Source organism: Pimephales promelas, chromosome 2 (assembly GCF_988280905.1).
Source record: "Pimephales promelas chromosome 2, fPimPro1.hap1.1, whole genome shotgun sequence".
In the NCBI taxonomy this organism is placed as follows: domain Eukaryota; kingdom Metazoa; phylum Chordata; class Actinopteri; order Cypriniformes; family Leuciscidae; genus Pimephales; species Pimephales promelas.
In genome coordinates this window covers 38,215,181-38,238,059 of record NC_142770.1, presented here as the reverse complement: position 1 = coordinate 38,238,059, position 22,879 = coordinate 38,215,181, and the positions used below count along the sequence as shown (strand labels likewise).

Here is a 22,879-nt window from a genome sequence, read left to right as displayed (position 1 = left end):
TGTAGAGACATTATGAGTAGTAAGAATAAGTGTATGTTTCAGGATGAATAGTATGGAGAGCAGTAGAATATGGCTATGTATAAGTGTAATTACAGTGTAAATGTACATTTGAAGAGTTCAGATGCAAAAGCCTCTAAATGCCATTTCAAATTTTCTTCTTTAATGATGATTTTTTATCAAACTTGTATATTTAAGTTCAGTAATTTTACTTAAATAACAATTAATAGGTAATCACCATTGCCATTTAAGTGAAATCACTGAACTTAAATATACAAGCTTGATAAAAATGATCATTCTAGAAGAAAATTTCAAATGGCACTTAGAGGCTTCTGCATCTGAACTCTTCATTTGTACATAAACAGAACATAATGGGTCTCATTCATGAGACACGAGGAGAAAAAAAAAATTGTAAATCGTGTGTAAAGTGGTTCTGGCGTGAATTTTTCGTAAGAAATCTACACCTGCTCCCTGCCACGCGTAAATAGTGCGTTTAACATTAGAACGTTTTGAAAGGCATCATTTTAAAATTCACCTTAATCGGGTACATGTTTACACATCATAAAAATATATATATATATATATATAGTAATTACGTACGGATTTTCTTTTTACTTTTATGATGAGACCCAGTAATAGCATCTGCAAATGGAACACAAGTCCGCAAGTCTTTTTTTATTATATTCAAAAAAAAAAATATATATATATATATATATTTATATATATTCAAGCTGTTTATTCAATTTTTTTTAAACTAGTCTGCAAGTAATAAGTGTTGCAGCCAAGCTTCATGTCGAACCATTTTCTTTTCACTTCTGGGACTGTTCGATTAACAGATGAAACTCCATTAACTGCATCTGTAATGTGCTGCAAAGCATTTTTACATTAAGCACTAAGGTAAAAGCATTATTACCTCAAAAAATCTTTTTTTTAGGACCCGATACACCACTATGTACGCTTGAAAATAAAATGTGGCGTTTTGAATAAACTTCTGATAATAAAACGCTTTTGACGTAACATTGAAATCCTTCCTTTGGTGTCATAATATGATGCCCATATATAGTTGTCTGCAGGATTTATGGTAATTGAGAGAATGAGCGTGCACGTCCCATTTACAACTGATTGGAATTAATTAACACACACACTTCTGTGTAAGCTGATGTTTTCAAAGTAGTTGTGAATCAGGAGAAGAATTTTCTGCAATGTCTCTTTACGCACAAATCACTCACATATGTACTTGTATATTTACGAACGTTTCATGAATGAGATCCTATGAGTGGGATTAGGCTTTAAAAAAAAGAAAAAAGAAAAGAAAAAGGAAAATAAAACACAAAGTTGACAGATTTTAAAAACAAAACATAGAGTGGTCTCTTTCCTAATCTTCTGACTCTGGACTACTAAGGTCATACTCGTCATCAATGTCCGTACTGCATTCTGTGTCCTGTATCTGGAGGTCGTCAACTATAGCCCTGTACGTGCTCACAGCATTTTGGAATAAACTCCCCAGTATGGAGGACCTCCGCATGAGGACACTTTTCCAACCAGATGCAGCATCCTCTGACATGTCACCAAAATCTGTAACATACATAAGAATTACAAGTACCAAAATCATAGCATGTAGAGCCACATAGAGAGAAACATTTGGTTGTTTGTTGCATGAAATCTTAAACAAGTGAAACAAGGACATTTAATTGTCATATACTGTGGTTACTGGGGGGTGGGGTTGAGGTGAGGATAGACCAAACAAAGTGTGAGGGTGGAGTATGACTAATATGGGTGTGATGGCAGTGGGACAAAACTAAACAAATAGACTGGTACCAGCTCAACATGACTTTTTAGCACTCTGTACCTACCACTTTTGGTTACACCTCTGTTGAGGTTCCAACGATGATATGTAAATATTGGAGATTGCTAAGTTGTCATCGTTATCACCAGCATCGTAATGTCTGAGCATGCCCTCAGCAGCTATCTGTCAGTGTTAGCAGGGACAGGACGGCTGATAAGGCATAAAAAAAAAATGTGTTTGTTTCCGGTTTCCGACCGACCCTGTCAATTATTATGACCCAAATTTATTTTATGAGCTTGGGGAAGAAATAATAAAAATTAAATAAACACACAAATAAAAAACTTTGAGGCGAACTATAAATTTACGTTTTTGTACAGCACCGTCTTTTTATATGCATCTTGTCCTCCAGCAATGCTATTAACAAACGAGGCAGATATCGTTCGTCAAACTGAACTATAATACATATTATACAAGTCTTTTTTTTGTCATTTCTGTCTTTTTTTGCCGGATTAGAACATCAATAACAAACCAAAAAATAACTAGGGAATCACTTAACCGAGAGAATGATTCTGATTTTATTACATTTATTGCAAGTTGCGATCGATTGTGGATAATAAATGTAGGCCTACTGTATTACTGATGGTAAGGTTGCGCTGTTGACGCTCGCGCAGAGAAATCTACACACATGAGCGGAGCACAGGTTTGACCTAAAAATATCAAAATTGAAAATACTGTGGAAACAAAAACACCTACATCTTGGATGCCCTTGAGGTAAGCTAAAACATCTTAAAAAATAATTTTGTGAACTATCCCTTTAATGTCAAGCCCTGAATAATTTCCTACCCATCCGTTGCTGCCACTGAAAAAAAAATTATATAAAAAAAAAAATCCCTACCGACCCATGACCTGAACTGACAATCAACCGGAACCAAACTTTTTTTTTTTATGCCTAAGAGTAAATATTGCCATCTCCCCAAAAACGTGCCTGTATTGTGATGAATACAGAATGCTGTTGATTTTATCTGCTATAGTCATTGCTGTTACCATCTTTTCCACGTTGGTGATGTTTACTTCAGTGTCGCTATAGCCACCAATTACATTAAATGGTACTTTTATGCAGTGGTAAACAAAACGTCTGTAACCAGAGAACCGTAATTTCCCAACTATTAGCCGCAGTTTATATTGATTTTGCAAAATTTCTTCAGCTATTAGGTTAATACACGGGGCAGTTAATATGGAAGTGATATGGTTTTGTTTTTTTTAACTTGCATAAAACACTGTCCTGCGGCTTATACACAATGTGGCTAATACACAGGAAATTACTGTAGTCAAGTTGAGGTGAGTTGAGCAGTAGGAAAGGGACTAATTTAGTAAGGAAAAAAAAAAAATTCAGAATTTCACTTACAGCCCATTCTGATGTTCTATTGAAGCTGAACATCTGAACGTCTGACTAGGGACTTTTTCAGACGTCTGTGGACGTAAGAAACTGGTTCAATATCTGAACGTCTGACTAGGACCCCCTATGGATGTCTGTGGACGTGCAAAACTCGTTCAATATATGAACGTCTGACTAGGACCCCCTATGGACGTCTGTGGACGTGCGAAACTGGTTCAATATCTGAACGTCTGACTAGGGACTTTTTCGGACGTCTGTGGACGTGCAAAACTGGTTCAATATCTGAACGTCTGACTAGGACCCCCTATGGACGTCTGTGGACGTGCAAAACTGGTTCAATATCTGAACGTCTGACTAGGGACTGTTTTGGACGTCTGTGGACGTGCAAAACTGGTTCAATATATAAACGTCTGACTAGGACTCCCTATGGACGTCTGTGGACGTGCAAAACTAGTTCAATATATGAACGTCTCACTAGGACCCCCTATGGACGTCTGTGGACGTAAGAAACTGGTTCAATATCTGAACGTCTGACTAGGGACTGTTTTGGACGTCTGTGGAGGTGCAAAACTGGTTAAATATCTGAACATCTAACTAGGACCCCCTATGGACGTCTGTGGACGTGAAAAACTGGTTCAATATTTTGACTGGGGACTCTTTGACGGCTGTGGACGTGCAAAATCTGAACGTCTGACTAGGACCCCCTATGAACGTCTGAGGACATGCAAAATGGGTTCAAAATCTGAAAGTCTGACTCTTTTGGACGTCTGTGGAATGAATCAATTATTTACAATTTCTTTAATTTATATGGATTAAGAAATGGAAACTGTGAAATTTCTGAAATGTATTTATTTTGGAAGAATGTGCGCTCCAACTTGCACATTCAGTGCATGCACATTTCCAGCATTAAAAGCAATTCAGTAGAATTACAACCCACTATCAAGTGGTGCAGAGCACGATTCATGATTATGGCTCTTGCACATATGGTTGAGCCCACAAAGGTCCTAAAATATTACAGATTTATATTGAAAATGTTGGAGTGGGATCATAAATGGTATTTTTGTTTTTGTAAAAACTCCTAATTCAATGTTGATTTAGCACATATATTGCAGTTATATGTCCTGATGTCATTGGAGGACACATCCTTTACGGATGAACAAATATAGCAACAAAAAAAAAATGTGTGAGATTAGGGTTAGGTTTAGGGTAACCCTTCAAATTATTTAAATATACCGCAAAGTTGGAAAATCAGAAGCTAAATCTATAATAATGAAATAAGTTATGAGAATGTGGCAGGAACAATAGAGGAAACATGAACACTGGTTTATGTAATAGTTATGATGTGATAGTCAAGAGGAAAATTTAGGGTTAGGGTTGTTAACCCTAGCACAAAATAAGTTATACAGAAAGTTACAGCAAGTAAGCTATAATCGATAATAAGAAAGAAGTTGTGGCAGGAAGAGGAAGGGAGGTTGGGGTAAGGAACCAAGATTTTGGTTAGGACACACTGCAAACTCTGCAACTGATCAGCAGTTGTGCAATAAATATGATAGCAGTAGTTAAGAGAAAAATTTAGGACATGGGAGAGACTTTCATACTTGCATTAAGCGCTAGCACTTGCATAGCTTTTTGCATATTGTTTTGTTCTCATTTTTAAGTTGCTTGGATAAAAGGGTCAGCTATGAATGTAAATGTAAATGAGACTTATTAAAAGAAATGTTAAATAAATTGTTATTTATTTGAGTTTCTGAGAGCTAAGCTGGATAAAATACATACACTACCGGTCAAAAGTTTAGATCGGTAAGATTTTTAATGTTTTTAAAAGAAATATATCTTCTGCTCACCAAGGCTGCATTTATTTGATTAAAAATACAAACAAAAACAGTCATATTGTGAAATATTATTACAATTTAAAACAGCTGTAATTTATATCTGTGATCCTGTGGTTTTGGAACTATTGAGAGCTACACGAACCACGTGACCGCGTGGCGGCGAGATCAAAGAGTGTCGTAACTCTCATATTTAACGGCTCTGGCCACGATATACGCCACATGATCGCAACGTCAACCGAAGGCTGCAGACTAGGGCTGCACGATTAATCGCACGATGTTGTTATGCGCATCTAATCAGTAAAGCCGGTTCCTTGATTAGTAGTAAATCACCTTCACCTGCTTTCAGATGGAGCGGCATTTACTACAAAGAGCCGTAGATCACTGACAAGCTGAGCCAAATCGCGTTAATATCGAGGACGTATCGCCAGCGATATTTAATGCGATATGGCTCAGCTTGTCAGTTAATTACGGCTCTTCGTACACAGCAAAATCTCCCTGTTAAATTAACACACCTGGGAGTGTATACGAGTCCACACCAGTGTTGTATAAAGTAGAAGTAGAAGTAGAAAAAAAGTAGAAGTCCTGCCATGTGTTTATTCCAGCCATGAACTGATTGACAGTTGATTAGGGCTGATTTCTGTCTCCTGGCTGAAAAACTGCTAATAAGCAAATCCAGGTGATTGGAACAAAATACTGAGGCGGACTTTTACTTTCTGAACCTGGACTTTACTCTTCTGAAGAGAATAGAAAAAGAAAAGATGACACAGTCTTAAATGAAATCACCTGAAGATCTCAGCAGAGGAGGATTAAACAACTCCACAAACAGCATTACCAGCTTCACTTATTACTAACCAGACTGACTTTATTTCTGTCAGACTTCTACAGAAGATTTCATTGAGAATTAACAGAGGTTTACTCTGTGTTTCATTTGAAGTCACCATACCATCAGAATCTCTGAAGGAGAAAATCGTAATTGGTTACCATTATAGAGATCAGTGTAGAGATCAGAGATCAGTCTTTAGTTGGGCTCTTGAGCCTTTCATTAACTTTAGGTTTTGTTTGACTGTTGTATCTGAGTTAAAACAGTCAGATGAACAAAGAAAAAAACATAAAAACTAATAGTTTTGGTTATATTGTGACAATCGTCATTTGAATTTATTATTTGTGATTTATTTTGTTGGTTAGAAAAGTAATTTACATAGACAATTCAGATAATAATTTATTCATACCGCAATGCATGATGGGAGCCATTAATGAGTTGTGATTGGTGGCAGCAAGGATTATGTGGTCACCACGGTTGAGATTCACAGGCTGATTATTGATGTCTGTGTTTCTAAATAATTGCATTTGAAAGTGAATTGATCAGAATAATTTCTATTAAATATTTTGGAATATTAGAAAAATATTGATAATCATATGCTTAATAACCACTAAAATGTTGCTATCAAGTTAAACCAAATTATATGAAAAGTTTCATTTTACAGATCACAGCATGATAATGCCAAAACAACCTACACTATCATATCACAGCTGTCTTAGTTCATTTGACTGTTATAAATCAATAACAGCAATCAAACAAAGTTTAAAGTGAAAGCAAAAGTGTCAAGAGCCCAACTAAAGCAAACACTGATCTCCATAACGGTGACTTACAATTTGTGATTTTCTCCTTCAGTGATTCTGCTCGTGATCATCAGGTGTCTTCAATAATGCTCAATCATCACTAAATTAATCACTTAACTATCTCATTAACTTTAATACTTTTTAGTGTTAATTAACACGCTTATCGTCCATTTGAAAGCAGGTGAAGGTGATTTACTACTAATCAAGGAACCGGCTTCACTGATTAGACGCGCATAACAATATTGTGCTATACATCGCCCAGCCCTAGTCACAGGTTTTGTTTTTTGAAAATAATTTGTCAAAATAATTATTATATTCAAATACCAGAGTGAATCAGGCTTTTCCATGATGATTATAAAACCATCACCAGGTAATCTTCGTCATCTGATTTCGTTGAACTTTTGTTACTGTAAATGTGTTTGACAAACACACTGTCACAGCAGACAGAAGAGATTAAATATATTATAAGAGTAAAGACCCTGGCTAATGGAAACACTAATCACTGTTATGGTGACTTCAAATGAAACTGAGTTAAACCTCTGTTAATTCTCAATAAGAACTTCTGTAGACGTCTGACAGAAATAAAGGCATTCTGGTTAGTAATAAGTGAAGCTGGTAATGCTGTTTGTGGAGTTGTTTAATCCTCCTCTGCTGAGATCTTCAGATTTAATGTCTTCTCTTCAGGTGATTTCATCTGTGTCGTCTCTTTTTTTATTCTCTTCAGAAGAGTAAAGTCCAGGTTCAGAAAGTAAAAGTCCGCCTCAGTATTTTGTTCCAATCACCTGGATTTGCTTATTAGCAGTTTTTCAGTCAGGAGACAGAAATCAGCCCTAATCAACTGTCAATCCGTTCATGGCTGAAAGTAAGACATGGCAGAATTTCTACTTTCTACTTCTAGTTTATACAACACTGGTCCCAACTGGCATAAGTACGTATGAAGAATACTTAAAAACTGTTTTTCTGGATAGCCTGGACCCTGAAATAGGAAAAAGGGTCAAAATACCTTGTGTGGGCTACCATCAAGCGCGCCTGGAAGAAATCCGACGACAGGCAAACCATCAGCAACAGCTGCTGAAAGATCAAGCCAAGAATAAGCAGAAAAAGACACTCAACTTGCTCTGCTGAAAATGGGAAGTTTGATGATGGAAAATCATCCAAGAGGAGGAGGAGATGGAGGTAAAAGAGGAAGAGGACGAGGAATGGGTAACAGGGTCCTTTACGACCCTGAAGTCTGTTTTAATTGCAGACAAAAGGGACACTGGAAAAATGACTGTCCACATCCTCTGAATCAAGTGGAATTACAACCACGAGGATTTCAGAAACATAAACAACCAAATAAGTAAAGAGATTGAGAGGGGGAGGGGAGCGACGGTGAGAGGTCTGACTCCCAGGTGGTAACTATGTCTTATCTTATTTCTATTTCTGCTTCCTGCAACGAAGAAATCTTGCTTGCAAACAATGATCAAATGTATAAAGCATTCACAAAACTACCAATGATTGAAGTAAAAGTTGAGGGCAGAAAAGTTAAGTTTTTAATAGATTTTGGAGCAACAAACTCTGTAGTTAAACATACTGAATTGCCTGATTTAACTGTATTATCTGGTCAATGGGCAACCTCCAGGAGTGCCACAGGGCATCTGGAGAGGGAACCATATACTGCAGATTTGTCTTGTCAGATTGGTGATCACTCATTTGCGCATGCTTTTCTTTTGACAAAAACTTGCCCATGTAATCTGCTGGATAGAGATTTAATGTGTAAATTGAAGCTGATCTTGTATTGTGATGACAATGGCCTCACTGCTGATATGACTATGATACGAATGCCTGATGAAATATTATATGTGACATGACAAAGGCAGGTTGGTATGACATCCCAGACAGCAAACTGACATTGAATCAACGTGGAAACGACGTCTCTCATGACATTGAAACAATGTTGATTTTGCTCATCGAATTAACGTTGAACCAACGTCAGGCGCGGCATTCTTCAAAGCTAAATGAAATCGAAAATTGGTTTGCTTTCATAACGTTGAAACAACGCGTTGATTTCAAGTTGATTTTCCGTTAGTTTTGAAAGAATGACGCGTCTGACGTTGGTTCAACGTTAATTCGATGAGCAAAACAATGTCAGATCAACGTTGTTTCGATGTCATATTTCCACGTTGATTCAATGTCAGTTTGCTATCTGGGATATTACAAACCATACACCGTGAGGAGGTATTTCTGACTTCTAAAATGTCATTTTCATGTTTTCCTCTTACTAAAGTAATTGTTGTATTAAGTCATGTCTAACTGCAATGGTATTTCCCATTTAAACTGATCCAATCACTCATGCAGATTTATGTTTTTTCAATCAGGGAGAGAAAATATGCTCACTCAACAGGCCATGGGGTGGAACAAAAAAAAAAAACAGCAAACCTTCACAAGGTCTTGGCCAACAGATACATCAAGGTAAGGACATTTTTCTATGTTCCTCTGGCCAGACACAACATACATTTTAATAACAAACAGCGTAGCTGGAGTCTGGCCATCTGTAATAAGCTCATTCATACACTGATTTCTAAACTGTAGATTAATGAATTTCTTCTTGATCCCGAATTTTTGTGTGTGTGTGTGTCATTTAAAGATCTCAGAGAGGGCAAAGGTGGAAGCTGCCAGCTTCAGTGATTTCAGCCTGAGAAATGGCATCACTGAACAAACAGCACAGCAGTGGGTGTGTGATGTTCAGGAGTGGGCAATCACAGGTAAATCATGCACAGTGCTCGGACTCTTCAGAAATACAACTGTTAGTTACTTTGTTCAAATATGAACTACATTGTTAGTTACATTCAAATGAAACTATCGCTTGACTGTGTTACCTATTCAGAGCCAGGTAGCACAACACAACAGGGAGCAACAGAGGATCTCAGGGCTGAGATAGAAAGTATCATAGTGTCCCTGCTATGCAAGAAGCAGGACCTCTATCGTCAGCATGGTTGGTTGACAAATATTGAAATGGCACATTCCAAATGCAAACAAACAAAAACTCTGTTTTCCTTAGAGTTTTATTGTTTCACTTTGCAGATAGCAACCAGACCAGACAAAGAAAGAGAAGAAAAATAAGAGAATTAAAAAACAAACTAAGACAAAAGATTGTACTCTACGATACTGTTGCAGAGGATACGATTGATGGGGAATTGGCTTCCAATTTGACAGAGGACTACATCCTGCCTTGGGAGAGAAGTGAGGATGGTATGGTAGCCTATCTTGACATGTTTTCTAAAATGTATGCCTACATGCCTATGGCATATAGCAATGACAAACTCTCTCTATCTCTCAATCTGTCTATCTATATGTGTATGTTTGGGTTTGTAACTTAATTGTGAATACTAAATCACTTTTTCATATTTCCATCAATTCCCTCTACCCATAGGCCACTCCTTCAGATTAAAACGGTCTGTTTTTGACCAAACAATGCTAATTAGACGGCTTGAGGAAGAGCAGAGCATCCTTGTGAAGGAGATGTCTCAGCACATCACGTCTCTACGAAAGGAGATAAAGGCAGTGGATAAGCTTCAAGAGAACATCAGAATGGGCTGTAAGTCAAATTCAGAATTTTTTTTTTTCCCTCACTAAATTAGTCCCTTTCCTACTGCTCAACTCACCTCAACTTGACTACAGTAATTTCCTGTGTATTAGCCACATTGTGTATAAGCCGCAGGACAGTGTTTTATGCAAGTTAAAAGAAACAAAACCATATCACTTCCATATTAACTGCCCCCGTGTATTAACCTCATAGCTGAAGAAATTTTGCAAAATCAATATAAACTGCGGCTAATAGTTGGGAAATTACGGTTCTCTGGTTACAGACGTTTTGTTTACCACTGCATAAAAGTACCATTTAATGTAATTGGTGGCTATAGCGACACTGAAGTAAACATCACCAACGTGGAAAAAAGATGGTAACAGCAATGACTAGCAGATAAAATCAACAGCATTCTGTATTCATCACAATACAGGCACGTTTTTGGGGAGATGGCAATATTTACTCTTAGGCATAAAAAAAAAAAGGTTGAGGTTCCGGTTCCGGTTGATTGTCAGTTCAGGTCATGGGTCGGTAGGGATTTTTTTTTTTTATAATTTAATTTAATTTTTTTTTCAGTGGCAGCAACGGATGGGTAGGAAATTATTCAGGGCTTGACATTAAAGGGATAGTTCACAAAATAATTTTTTGATATGTTTTAGCTTACCTCAAGGGCATCCAAGATGTAGGTGTTTTTGTTTCCACAGTATTTTCAATTTTGATATTTTTAGGTCAAACCTGTGCTCCGCTCATGTGTGTAGATTTCTCTGCGCGAGCGTCAACAGCGCAACCTTACCATCAGTAATACAGTAGGCCTGCATTTATCAGTCCCACCAGGATTTCACGATTTTTTTTTTGTGATTTTTGCGATCAAAATGACTGATTTTGTGGTGGTAATTTCCAAAAATTTGTGAAAAAATTTGCGATTTATATACAACATTTACCATAATAGTATTCAGTCCTTCCAGAAAAACGCTGAGTTTTTTTTTGTGATTGTTGCTGGCAAAAATTGATTGATTACATGGCCCGTTTTCTTTAAAAATGCGTTGGAATATGCAGGATATTTATGCAATTTTATGCGATGAAATTGCAGGAATTTGCAAAAATTGAGGGAACTTGCAAAAATTGCGGTTTGATGAAAAAGATTTCTCTTTTTCAGTGATTCCCCCAACATCTTGTTCTGACTAGGCTAATGTAAGAGTCATTTCTTATTACTTCCTTTGATAAGCAAGCATACTACATCATAGAAAGTGCTGGGAATATTTAATTTCTCATCTTGTTTTATTTCAGACTGTAACGAGTGTAAATAAGGTGTGGCCCCTTTAAGAGCTGCGCGCTCCCTGTTGAACTCTCTGCAGTGTTATATGTGCGCCTCGAACACCCCATGTGTGCGGGTAATTTCTGTTTGATGCTAATTCTTTTATCTTATGTTGTTTATTAAGTAACGATGTGACGGTAGAACGTGTGACAGACAGTTATACGAGTTCGATTTGTGAGATGTCAATCGCCTCCGTGAGTCTGTCTGGCGTTGCGTAATTGCGTCACTTCATAACGTTCCCATGGAAACAGGGGGAAATGGCTGCTCTTATGTGAAGCAAACGTAACATTTTTCAACTTTACTTTTTTCAGATACATGTGACTTTTTTTTGCAACGAAAATGCGAGGATTATGAAATTATGCAAACCCCGCATATTTTGCACGGAAATCGACAATTTATGCGGCGAAAGTGCGGCGTATTTGAAAAAATGCGGCCCCCGCATAAATATGCGGACCTTGGCTGATTTTGCATTGAATTCAGCGATCGCATAATCGCGTTTTTCTGGAGGGACTGATTTATTATCCACAATCGATCGCAACTTGCAATAAATGTAATAAAATCAGAATCATTCTCTCGGTTAAGTGATTCCCTAGTTATTTTTTGGTTTGTTATTGATGTTCTAATCCGGCAAAAAAAGACAGAAATGACAAAAAAAAGACTTGTATAATATGTATTATAGTTCAGTTTGACGAACGATATCTGCCTCGTTTGTTAATAGCATTGCTGGAGGACAAGATGCATATAAAAAGACGGTGCTGTACAAAAACGTAAATTTATAGTTCGCCTCAAAGTTTTTTATTTGTGTATTTATTTAATTGTTATTATTTCTTCCCCAAGCTCATAAAATAAATTTGGGTCGTAATAATTGACAGGGTCGGTTGGAAACCGGAAACAAACAAATTTTTTTTTATGCCTTATCAGCCGTCCTGTTTGTGCTAACACTGACAGATCAACACAGTCTCATGAAGATGCGTATCTATACCACGAGTGTCATTTCTCGTGGCATTTATACGCCAAAAGTGTTTTTTTCGTATATATGGTACGCACTAAAAAACCCTGGGTTAGGTTTAGGGGGGAGGGGGGTGGGGAGTTCGTGCGTATTATACGCAAAAAAGTGCGTATAATATGTACGCGAAAATCGCGTGCCAAATACACGCAAAAAGTGCTTTTGGCGTATAAATGCCACGAGAAATTACATTCGTGCCATAGATACGAACTTTCATGAGATCGGGCTGGACAGATAGCTGCTGAGGGCATGCTCAGACATTACGATGCTGGTGATAACGATGACAACTTAGCAATCTCCAATATTTACATATCATCGTTGGAACCTCAACAGAGGTGTAACCAAAAGTGGTAGGTACAGAGTGCTAAAAAGTCATGTTGAGCTGGTACCAGTCTATTTGTTTAGTTTTGTCCCACTGCCATCACACCCATATTAGTCATACTCCACCCTCACACTTTGTTTGGTCTATCCTCACCTCAACCCCACCCCCCAGTAACCACAGTATATGACAATTAAATGTCCTTGTTTCACTTGTTTAAGATTTCATGCAACAAACAACCAAATGTTTCTCTCTATGTGGCTCTACATGCTATGATTTTGGGACAATACTTGTAATTCTTATGTTTATGTATGTTACAGATTTTGGTGACATGTCAGAGGATGCTGCATCTGGTTGGAAAAGTGTCCTCATGCGGAGGTCCTCCATACTGGGGAGTTTATTCCAAAATGCTGTGAGCACGTACAGGGCTATAGTTGACGACCTCCAGATACAGGACACAGAATGCAGTACGGACACTGATGACGAGTATGACCTTAGTAGTCCAAAGTCAAAGGATTAGGAAAGAGACCACTCAATATTTTGTTTTTAAAATCTGTCAACTTTGTGTTTTATTTTCCTTTTTCTTTTCTTTTTTCTTTTTTTTAAAGCCTAATCCCACTTATAGGATCTCATTCATTAAATGTTCGTAAATATACAAGTACATATGTGAGTGATTTGTGCGTAAAGAGACATTGCAGAAAATTCTTCTCCTGATTCACAACTACTTTGAAAACATCAGCTTACACAGAAGTGTGTGTGTTAATGATTTCCAATCAGTTGTAAATGGGACGTGCACGCTCATTCTCTCAATTACCATAAATCCTGCGGATTAAAACCGACTGACAACTATATATGGGCATCATATTATGACACCAAAGGAAGGATTTCAATGTTACGTCAAAAGCGTTTTATTATCAGAAGTTTATTCAAAACGCCACATTTTATTTTCAAGCGTACATAGTGGTGTATCGGGTCCTAAAAAAAAAGATTTTTTGAGGTAATAATGCTTTTACCTTAGTGCTTAATGTAAAAATGCTTTGCAGCACATTACAGATGCAGTTAATGGAGTTTCATCTGTTAATCGAACAGTCCCAGAAGTGAAAAGAAAATGGTTCGACATGAAGCTTGGCTGCAACACTTATTACTTGCAGACTAGTTTAAAAAAAATTGAATAAACAGCTTGAATATATATATATATATATATATATATATATATATATATATATATATATTTTTAATATAATAAAAAAAGACTTGCAGACTTGTGTTCCATTTGCAGATGCTATTACTAGCTCTCATCATAAAAGTAAAAAGAAAAACCGTACGTAATTACTATATATATACATATATATATATATATTTATGATGTGTAAACATGACCCCGATTAAGGTGAATTTTAAAATGATGCCTTTCAAAACGTTCTAATGTTAAACGCACTATTTACGCGTGGCAGGGAGCAGGTGTTTTTTCTTTCGAAAAATTTACGCCAGAACCACTTTACACACGATTTACACATTTTTTTTCTCCTCGTGTCTCATGAATGAGACCCATTATGTTCTGTTTATGTACAAATGAAGAGTTCAGATGCAAAAGCCTCTAAGTGCCATTTGAAATTTTCTTCTAGAATGATAATTTTTATCAAGCTTGTATATTTAAGTTCAGTGATTTCACTTAAATGGCAATGATAATTACCTATTAATTGTTATTTAAGTGAAATTACTGAACTTAAATATACAAGTTTGATAAAAAATCATCATTAAAGAAGAAAATGTCAAATGGCATTTACAGGCTTTTGCATCTGAACTCTTCAAATGTACATTTACACTGTAATTACACTTATACATAGCCATATTCTACTGCTCTCCATACTATTCATCCTGAAACATACACTTATTCTTACTACTCATAATGTTTCTGCACTACAATGGTACTGTTACCACACTGCACATAGATGTACATATGTCTATATGGTTCATACTGAATATCCATATTTATTTTGTTTTTCTTACACTGCATACACATTATTCTTACTACTATTATAATGTTACAGATACTACTTTTCACATATCGTATTGTTCATGCATTGTTCATATTACATAGCCATATTCTGCTCTTATGTGGTAACCGCTAATTCACTGCACACATTTATAGTTCATTTTCATTATTCTAAGCCATGTTCGGTAAACCAACTGTATACTTCTGTCTACACTGCATTATTGTCCTGTCTACTTTGTATATCACAATGCTTGTTTCTCTGTAAGTTCGTTCCTTCTTGACTAGTTCACATGATGTTTTGTGGAAATTGTATAGAGGATAAATTGTTATAATCTTAAGGAAATAAATAGAAAATCCACCTTGAATATGATTTCCTGTTATCTCAGAAGAAATGTAAAAGTCTTCCTACTTGAGTATGGAAAGTGTGTATTTTTGACAACTCTGTCCATGAGTAATAAATTAAAAAAAATTAGATGCCCGCTCTCTGCTATTTCTCTCATACTTTTATTGTGCAAAAATGCAGGGTCAAAACGTTGCAGCACAGTATTTATGGGAAAAATAGCAGAGTGCGGGTATCTCATTATTTTAAGTTATCCAGCCCCCTTTTGCCCGGCACCATGAGACTGTGTTGGGATGAGCACACTACCATTACTGCTCAAATAATAATCCCTTGTACAAGCATTCCATGCTTTTAATGTTGCCTATTTTAACCAGATCAAGTATATGACTATGGATGGATTGCCTGTTTTCTGTTAATGTGGATTGTGCATAGGCTTAGGGTCACTCTTTCGCCGACTAAATGTTCATGGTAATCCATGAACCCAAACCATAACAATGTCCTTTTTTAGACGGTGACTTTATAGTCCTATTGGGTCCATGGGTCCATCACATGATTTCTGTAAAAAAATAAAAAAAAATAAAAAAAAAGTAACGCCATGAAAATTAATTATTTTGAAATTAACTAACAGAATAATTTTTAATTGAGTGGAACCGGAGTTTGTAGTCCTTGTTTTCCCCACGGATGAATCGGTGGTGGCATTACAAATTCACTTTTAATCTATTCAAATAAATGGCTGCAAAACATGATCAAACTGGATTTTATTTTGACAGGTCGATTGTAAAGTCGACCTGAAGCCTTAGGTTTCCAAATGAGCAGACAACATAAACCAACATCCAGATCAGGCTACTGAGGGAATCTGTGTGTCGACCATAGAAGGTTAACATGATCAAACTGAATAAATTATAGCACAGTGCAATTAGCGCCATTGTTAGACAGTTGATCTGAAGTATTCAAGTTTAATGAGTAAACATCAAAAGCAACTCATAGAACAAGACCATGTTGACCGTGGGTCCACCACAGATCCATTCCAGATCAGTGGTAATGTCGCAAGAGGCACAGCATTTCTCTGAAATGTAAAGATATAGGCTGGCTAAATGGAAAACGTGATCAAATTGGATTTTTCAATGACGGGGCAAATGTTGATTATACCAAACAGTCGACCTGAAGACTTGATTAATTATTTAATGATTAAATGAGCAAACGCATTAAAACATCCAGATTCCACTGAGTAACAGAACTTCGGTTAGGCTAACAGAATCAAACTGAATTTGTATGATGACAGGACAATAACAGAGGTTAACATCATTATGGCTTTTATTGTTGGAAAAGAAACTAATACTTCAAATGCTGCATCTCTAAATGAGAAAGCACGTCCGTTGGGTGAGATCTGTACTCCGTCACTCAAACGGGTATCCGTGTGTGGACCACGGAAGATGAGTGTCATTGCGCTGGAGTTATCCGTGGTCTCAGCACAGACTCACTCCGTGCCGCTATCACAGATTTTAGTTCTGACCGTAGCCAAGAGAGAAAAAAAGGTGTAAACGCCATCAAAATGGATTTTATGAGGACGAGACAAAACGTCAAGTTATTACATGCCATTATTGTAATAGAGTCGACATAAAGCTTAGTTTCTAAACAAGCCAGCCACATTACAACGTCCATGAGGTCAGGTTGTTGAGGTCCGTGGTGCCATCACGGGACATCGGTTAACTGAAACAAACTGAATTTGTATGACGGCAGGACAGAGCAATAGCTGTAATAAAGAGGTTAACGTCATTATGGCTTTTATTGTTGGAAAAGAAACTATAACACTTCAAATGTTGCGTTTCCAAATGAGAAAGCACGTCCGTTGGGTGAGATCTGTACTCCGTCATTCAAATGGGTATCCGTGTGTGGACCACGGAAAGTGAGTGCCATTGACTTGCGTTGGAGTTATCCGTGGCCGCATCACGGAATTCGCGGCGATTCCGTGATGTTTCCACGGATTTTGAGTTAAGGGCCCGTGGACATTTCACGGAATCCTGTGAGACCAGGTTGCTCTCTCTGCAGACACAGTGTTAAGATTCTCCCATCTCTCACTTATTCCTTTTCCTGCAATGGCTTGAAAGGCTTTTCCTGAGCTTGTCTCAAACTGGGTTTGCTGTATGGACCGTTGCAGCCCTTTGACCAGCTGTGGAAGACATGAAGCAGTAGCATACTCCTGCCCACTGAGGAAAACGGTAGCACATTCAAAAGGCCCTAAACCTTGCACCAGCTCTTCAAGTAGTACCCACTGCTCTGGTTTCAGGTCTAAGTAGTGCTTGCCCCTTGGTGTTACCTCAGGGTAGGGCTGCATCTAACGATTATTTTTGTTGTCGATTAATCTATCGATTATTTCTTCGATTAGTCGACTAATCTAACGATTATTGTTTCGCTTAATCTAATGCATATTTTTGGGATTAGCTGATTTGGATTGGGAACATTTCCAATAAATAATAAGTACAACTTCTACCATTAGTATTTCAAACTTTTATTCATTAATTTTCTGAAAAATACATTAAAAATTCCCAGTATAAAAAATAAAGTGCCAGAATTAAAATGCAAGCAACACTTTAGTGCATCATGTAACATTAATTTCACATAATTCTGCCAAACACAGCGCAAAAAATACATTAATATGAAGGTATTAAGTTGTTGAAAGGAGCAAAGTCCAACATAAACAGTGCAAAAAAAATTGTAGGGACTTTGTTACTAATTTGAACACGTTGATCATCTCACGAAAGCTCTACAATAGAAAGAGGTCTCATCACATCATGTTCAGTATGCTATCAGTAAGTCAAGCGGCCACGTGGGGCGTGCAAACGGTGACGTCCTTTTTATGGAAGAAATCTTGCACACATCTTTTTCTCTTCCCGAGTAATAAAACATATTTATGTTTAAAAATGTTTATGATGTTATTGTTGTGCTATGAATGCTACCAATAGGCTATATCAGCTGTATTTTGAAGAATAGGTAGTGCATCTGTATATTATTTTAAATTTTTGAAATGATGAATGACAAAAAAAGTATTTCAGAAAGGGTAATGAAATATGCAAATATTTTAAACTTTATTTGTAACTAATGGTACTATATCATAAAATGTCCGATGTATACAATCACAGGCCTATTTAGAAAATGTGTTTATTATAGTCTGTAATTAATTAGTATAGTGGGAATATGATTTACTCAATTAACTTGTTCGAAATGCACTTGTGTTTTTTTATAAAAAGGTTCACACACACTAGATTACAGCCTAAGCTACTGTTAATATGTAAATATAACGTTATCGTTTGTTTTTAAAGATTCGGATTTCTCCCTTAATAATTCCTAAAAAGCTGACATCTGTTATTAGCAATGAAACTGACTGCACAATGAATCTTTCATAATATCGATTTGCCAATATGCAGAATTCAGCACTGAACAAAAAGTCAATTTTGAGCCGTGAGGAGATTCCATCTTAAATGCTTCCGATTGGCCAATGCATTCAAGAAATTGACCCATATGTCTGTGATTGGCTACATTGTTAAACGCTGCAAACATGATATAAATAGATGGACTCTGGCCTGTAAATAGTTTTTATTTTGTTTTAGTGGTTCTTGTTGCTTTTGTGCAACCGATATGACAATTTACTAGTTTTGAGATGTTCAATATATAGATTTATATTTTGCGAGAATCCCGCGAATCGTTTTATTCTCCCGGAAACAGCACACACACAAGTGCGTTAAGGTCTGCGCCCGCACTCGGTCATCAGATCCCGGGATACCGCGTACCTCATTCTTTCTGTTGAGTTGGGTCCCGCTGGAGTGCAGGTCTTTAGTCTACATGTGCATACGTAACTTTTAAAAACTAGCTATTTAAATGCACTGATATAAAGCTTCGTTGACAGATTTAAGTTGAAGTCCATTATTGTCGCCGAATGGGGCAATAAATTACATCTGCATTGTTAGCAATTATCTTATTACCTAGCATACAAGCTGTAATAGCTGAAAAAAGAAGGTATAACCGCAACAACTCCAAAAACTGACTGGAATTAGCCTACTACTAGCTGGCTCGTCGTTTTGAGTTCGCAGTCTCACAGGATGTTTCTCGGTGACAGGATGATGGTCGTTCATAGGTGTTACGACCCCCGAGTTAGTCCAGGGGTTCGGGAGTCCAACATTTTAAAGATGACATTATAGAGAAACCTACATAAACCATGAGTTGTACAAAAAACCCTCTACAACCAGATTTACTGTGCAAAAAGCCAAAACCTTTATTTAACAAATAAGGTCAGTGGCAAAAGTGAAAAGAATTTAATCTATACGAATATAGATTAACATAAATGTAAAAATGGACATGTTATACAGAATTTCTGTAAGGTGGATAAAGTTAATAAGAAGAAAAGATAGACGTGGACGGCGCCAAAGAAAAGAAAAGAACAAAACCAAATGAAGTCTAGCTGTTAAATAACCTCTAATCCTAACTAAGAAAATAAAGAAGAAAATAATAATCTTCAGCGTCCAGGACGCCCTATCTAGTCTCCACTAACTAACAGAAGCAGAAATACAAAGTGTGGCGCTCGCCCCTACCCTAGTGTACTAAACAGAATCGAAAACCCCTGCGTGGTGCAGTGTATGTCACGTGACATGCTATCTGTCTATCTCTTCTCCATACTAGTAACCTACTGAGCTCTGTAGAGCAGGTCACATAAAATCAGAGAGTCAACACAGGGAGCATTCACTCATACTACTTAACATCACACCGAGTGAACGAGAACCATAACCTCAACAGGGTATACAAAGGGACAGCGTAACAGTAACAGAGAGCAGCGTGGTTTGAGTCTCAGCGAGCCGAGAGCTTGCGTGGAGACGTCTGGCGTGCACTCTTATTCCCCAGGTGGCCTGTTCCTATTGGCGATGGCGAAAAGAGGTGACGTCAGCGCCAACGATGATTGACAGGTCAATTGGCCAATCACGGGTACCTACAAAAGTGAAAGTAACCGAGAGAGAGAGAAAGCGGGAAAGAAAAACACAAGAACACACACGCGATACGGGAACATAACATCCCCCTCCATAAGAACAAACTTATAATGATGAAATGATTAGTTTGTTACAATCAAGACAAATAAAAAAAACAAAAAAAAAAAACAAGTAGGCTCAGGTCACCTATTTTTTATACATACCTGAACCTAGCCAAGTCAAGAACTAAGCACACCTAGAAAGGGCATCGGCTACAACATTTTCTGTTCCTTTCTTGTGACGGATTTCCAAATTATAATTTTGCACAATCAGAGACCAGCGCATGAGTCGCTGATTCTGGTTGTACATGCGGGAAAGAAACACTAACGGATTATGGTCCGTGTAAACGATAACCGGGAGAGGACTAGAGCCGATGTAAACCTCAAAGTATTGCAATGCCAACAGTAATGCCAGAGCCTCCTTCTCAATGGTCGAATAATTACACTGATGTTTATTAAATTTTCGAGAGAAATAACACACAGGATGTTCAACGTGGTTTTTATCCTCTTGAAGGAGTACTGCACCAGCACCTACAGCACTTGCGTCGACCTCAAGTTTAAAAGGCAAAGCAAAATCCGGAGCTGCCAAGACAGGAGTACTACACAGCAAAGCTTTTACACTATCAAACGAATGTTGGCACTCAGGTGACCAAACAAATGCTCTAGACGGACTCAGTAGACTCGTGAGTGGATGCACCACGCTGGAAAAGTTTCGACAAAAACTACGATAATATCCTGCCATTCCCAAAAACCGGCGTAATTCGCGTCTGGTTGTGGGAATGGAGAATTCATTGATAGCAGAAACCTTAGCGGCTACAGGTCGAACCTGCCCCTGACCAACCTCCTTACCAAGATGCGTCACCGTTGCTCGGGCAAATTCGCATTTGGCTAGATTCAGGGTTAACGTAGCTTTTTCCAGTCGTTCAAAGACAGTGTGCAGCAAGGATAGATGTTCTGACCATTCTGAAGAGTATACGACCAAATCATCCAAGTACGCATTACAATTTGGCACACCCGCCAACACTAAGTTCACCAACCTTTGAAAGGTTGCGGGTGCGTTCCGCAAACCGAACGCCATAACTTTATATTCCATAAGGTGATCAGGTGTCACGAATGCGGAGATTTGCGATGCACGACTAGTTAAAGGCACCTGCCAATAGCCTTTTAGTAGATCTAATTTAGTAACGAAGCGTGCAGAACCAATGTTATCAATGCAATCCTCCATCCGAGGAAGGGGATAGCAATCTGGCCTCGTAACCGCGTTCACCTTCCGATAATCCGTGCAAAAACGGAAAGTTCCATCTGATTTAGGAACGAGTACACACGGCGAACTCCACGGACTGTAGCTAGGAACAGCTAAACCATTTGCGGTTAAATAGTCAACTTCTTCTCTCATGATAGCTCGCTTGTACGCATTAACCCGGTAAGCATGTTGTTTGATAGGGGGAGAATCTTTAACATCTATATCGTGTTGTAACACCGAAGTTCTAGAAGGCGTATCGTTGAAAAGAGTAGGAAATTTCTCAATCAACTGAATAACATCCTGTCTCTGATCATCGGATAGATGCACTAAATAAGAAGGCAACGTCTTCAACAATTCTGAGTTTCTTAGTCTAGTACTCTGCTGTGGAGCATTACGCAGCACGAGACCATCTTCATCTGTTTCTACTGAAGATGAAACCTCGACGGCTACTGCCACAGACGAAACCACAGGTACAGATTTTCCCTCAGTTTTCTCCGAAGATCCCTCCCTACCATGATATGCTTTCAACATATTAATATGACAGACCCGTGTCTTGCGTGTCCTATCAGGAGTAGAAACTACATAGTCTGTCTCACTCAATTTCTTTGTCAATACATAGGGACCGGAGAAACGGGCAGACAAAGCTGATCCTGAAGTGGGCAGTAATACGAGCACTTGGTCACCGGCATTAGAAGAACGAGGAACGGCTTTGATGTCATACCGACGTTTCATATCCTTTTGTGCGGCTGTTAGTGACTCTTTGGCCTGTGCCCACGCGTTATGCAAACGCTCTCTGAAACGACTGACATAATTCAGCACATTAGTCTTAGGACTTACTTCAACTCCCAATAAGTTTTCTTTTAAGAGCTTAAGTGGACCCCTAACATTATGTCCAAAGACAAGCTCCGCGGGACTGAATCCGAGCGACTCCTGGACAGTCTCACGAACCGCAAACAGCATCAAAGGAACTCCCTCATCCCAATCTTTCCCAGTGTCCTTGCAGTATTTCCCCAACATTGACTTAAGCGTCTGATGAAATCGTTCAAGTGAACCCTGACTCTCTGGATGGTATGCGCTTGCCACGCGATGAGTGATGGAAAGTGATTGCAAGACCTGATTAAAAATCTTGGACATGAAGTTCGTTCCCTGATCTGTTTGTATGATTTTCGGTAACCCGAACGTAGCGAAAAACTTAATCAGTGCTTTGAGGATAGCAGAAGCAGTAATTTTTCGAAGTGGTATCGCCTCAGGAAATCGAGTAGCTGTGCACATGATCGTTAACAGAAATAAATTACCCGACTTTGATTTTGGTAATGGCCCAACACAGTCGATAATTACATGTTCAAAGGGTTCTCCCATCACAGGAATAGGACAGAGCGGAGCAGGGGGAATTACTTGATTGGGTTTCCCCATGCGCTGGCAGGTATCACAAGTGCGACAGAATCGCACA

The 22,879-nt window shown here is 38.0% G+C and overlaps 1 protein-coding gene across 1 annotated transcript; it reads left to right on the top strand.

The window, feature by feature from the left end:
* The first annotated feature begins 9,706 nt into the window (after positions 1 to 9,706).
* On the top strand, positions 9,707 to 13,356 carry LOC148997343 (uncharacterized). Its single transcript, XM_089122448.1, has 3 exons — positions 9,707 to 9,862; positions 10,044 to 10,208; positions 13,157 to 13,356. Exons 2-3 carry the CDS (start codon positions 10,085 to 10,087, stop codon positions 13,354 to 13,356), a joined length of 324 nt encoding a protein of 107 aa, XP_088978574.1. The 5' UTR covers positions 9,707 to 9,862; positions 10,044 to 10,084.
* The last annotated feature ends 9,523 nt before the right edge of the window (positions 13,357 to 22,879 follow it).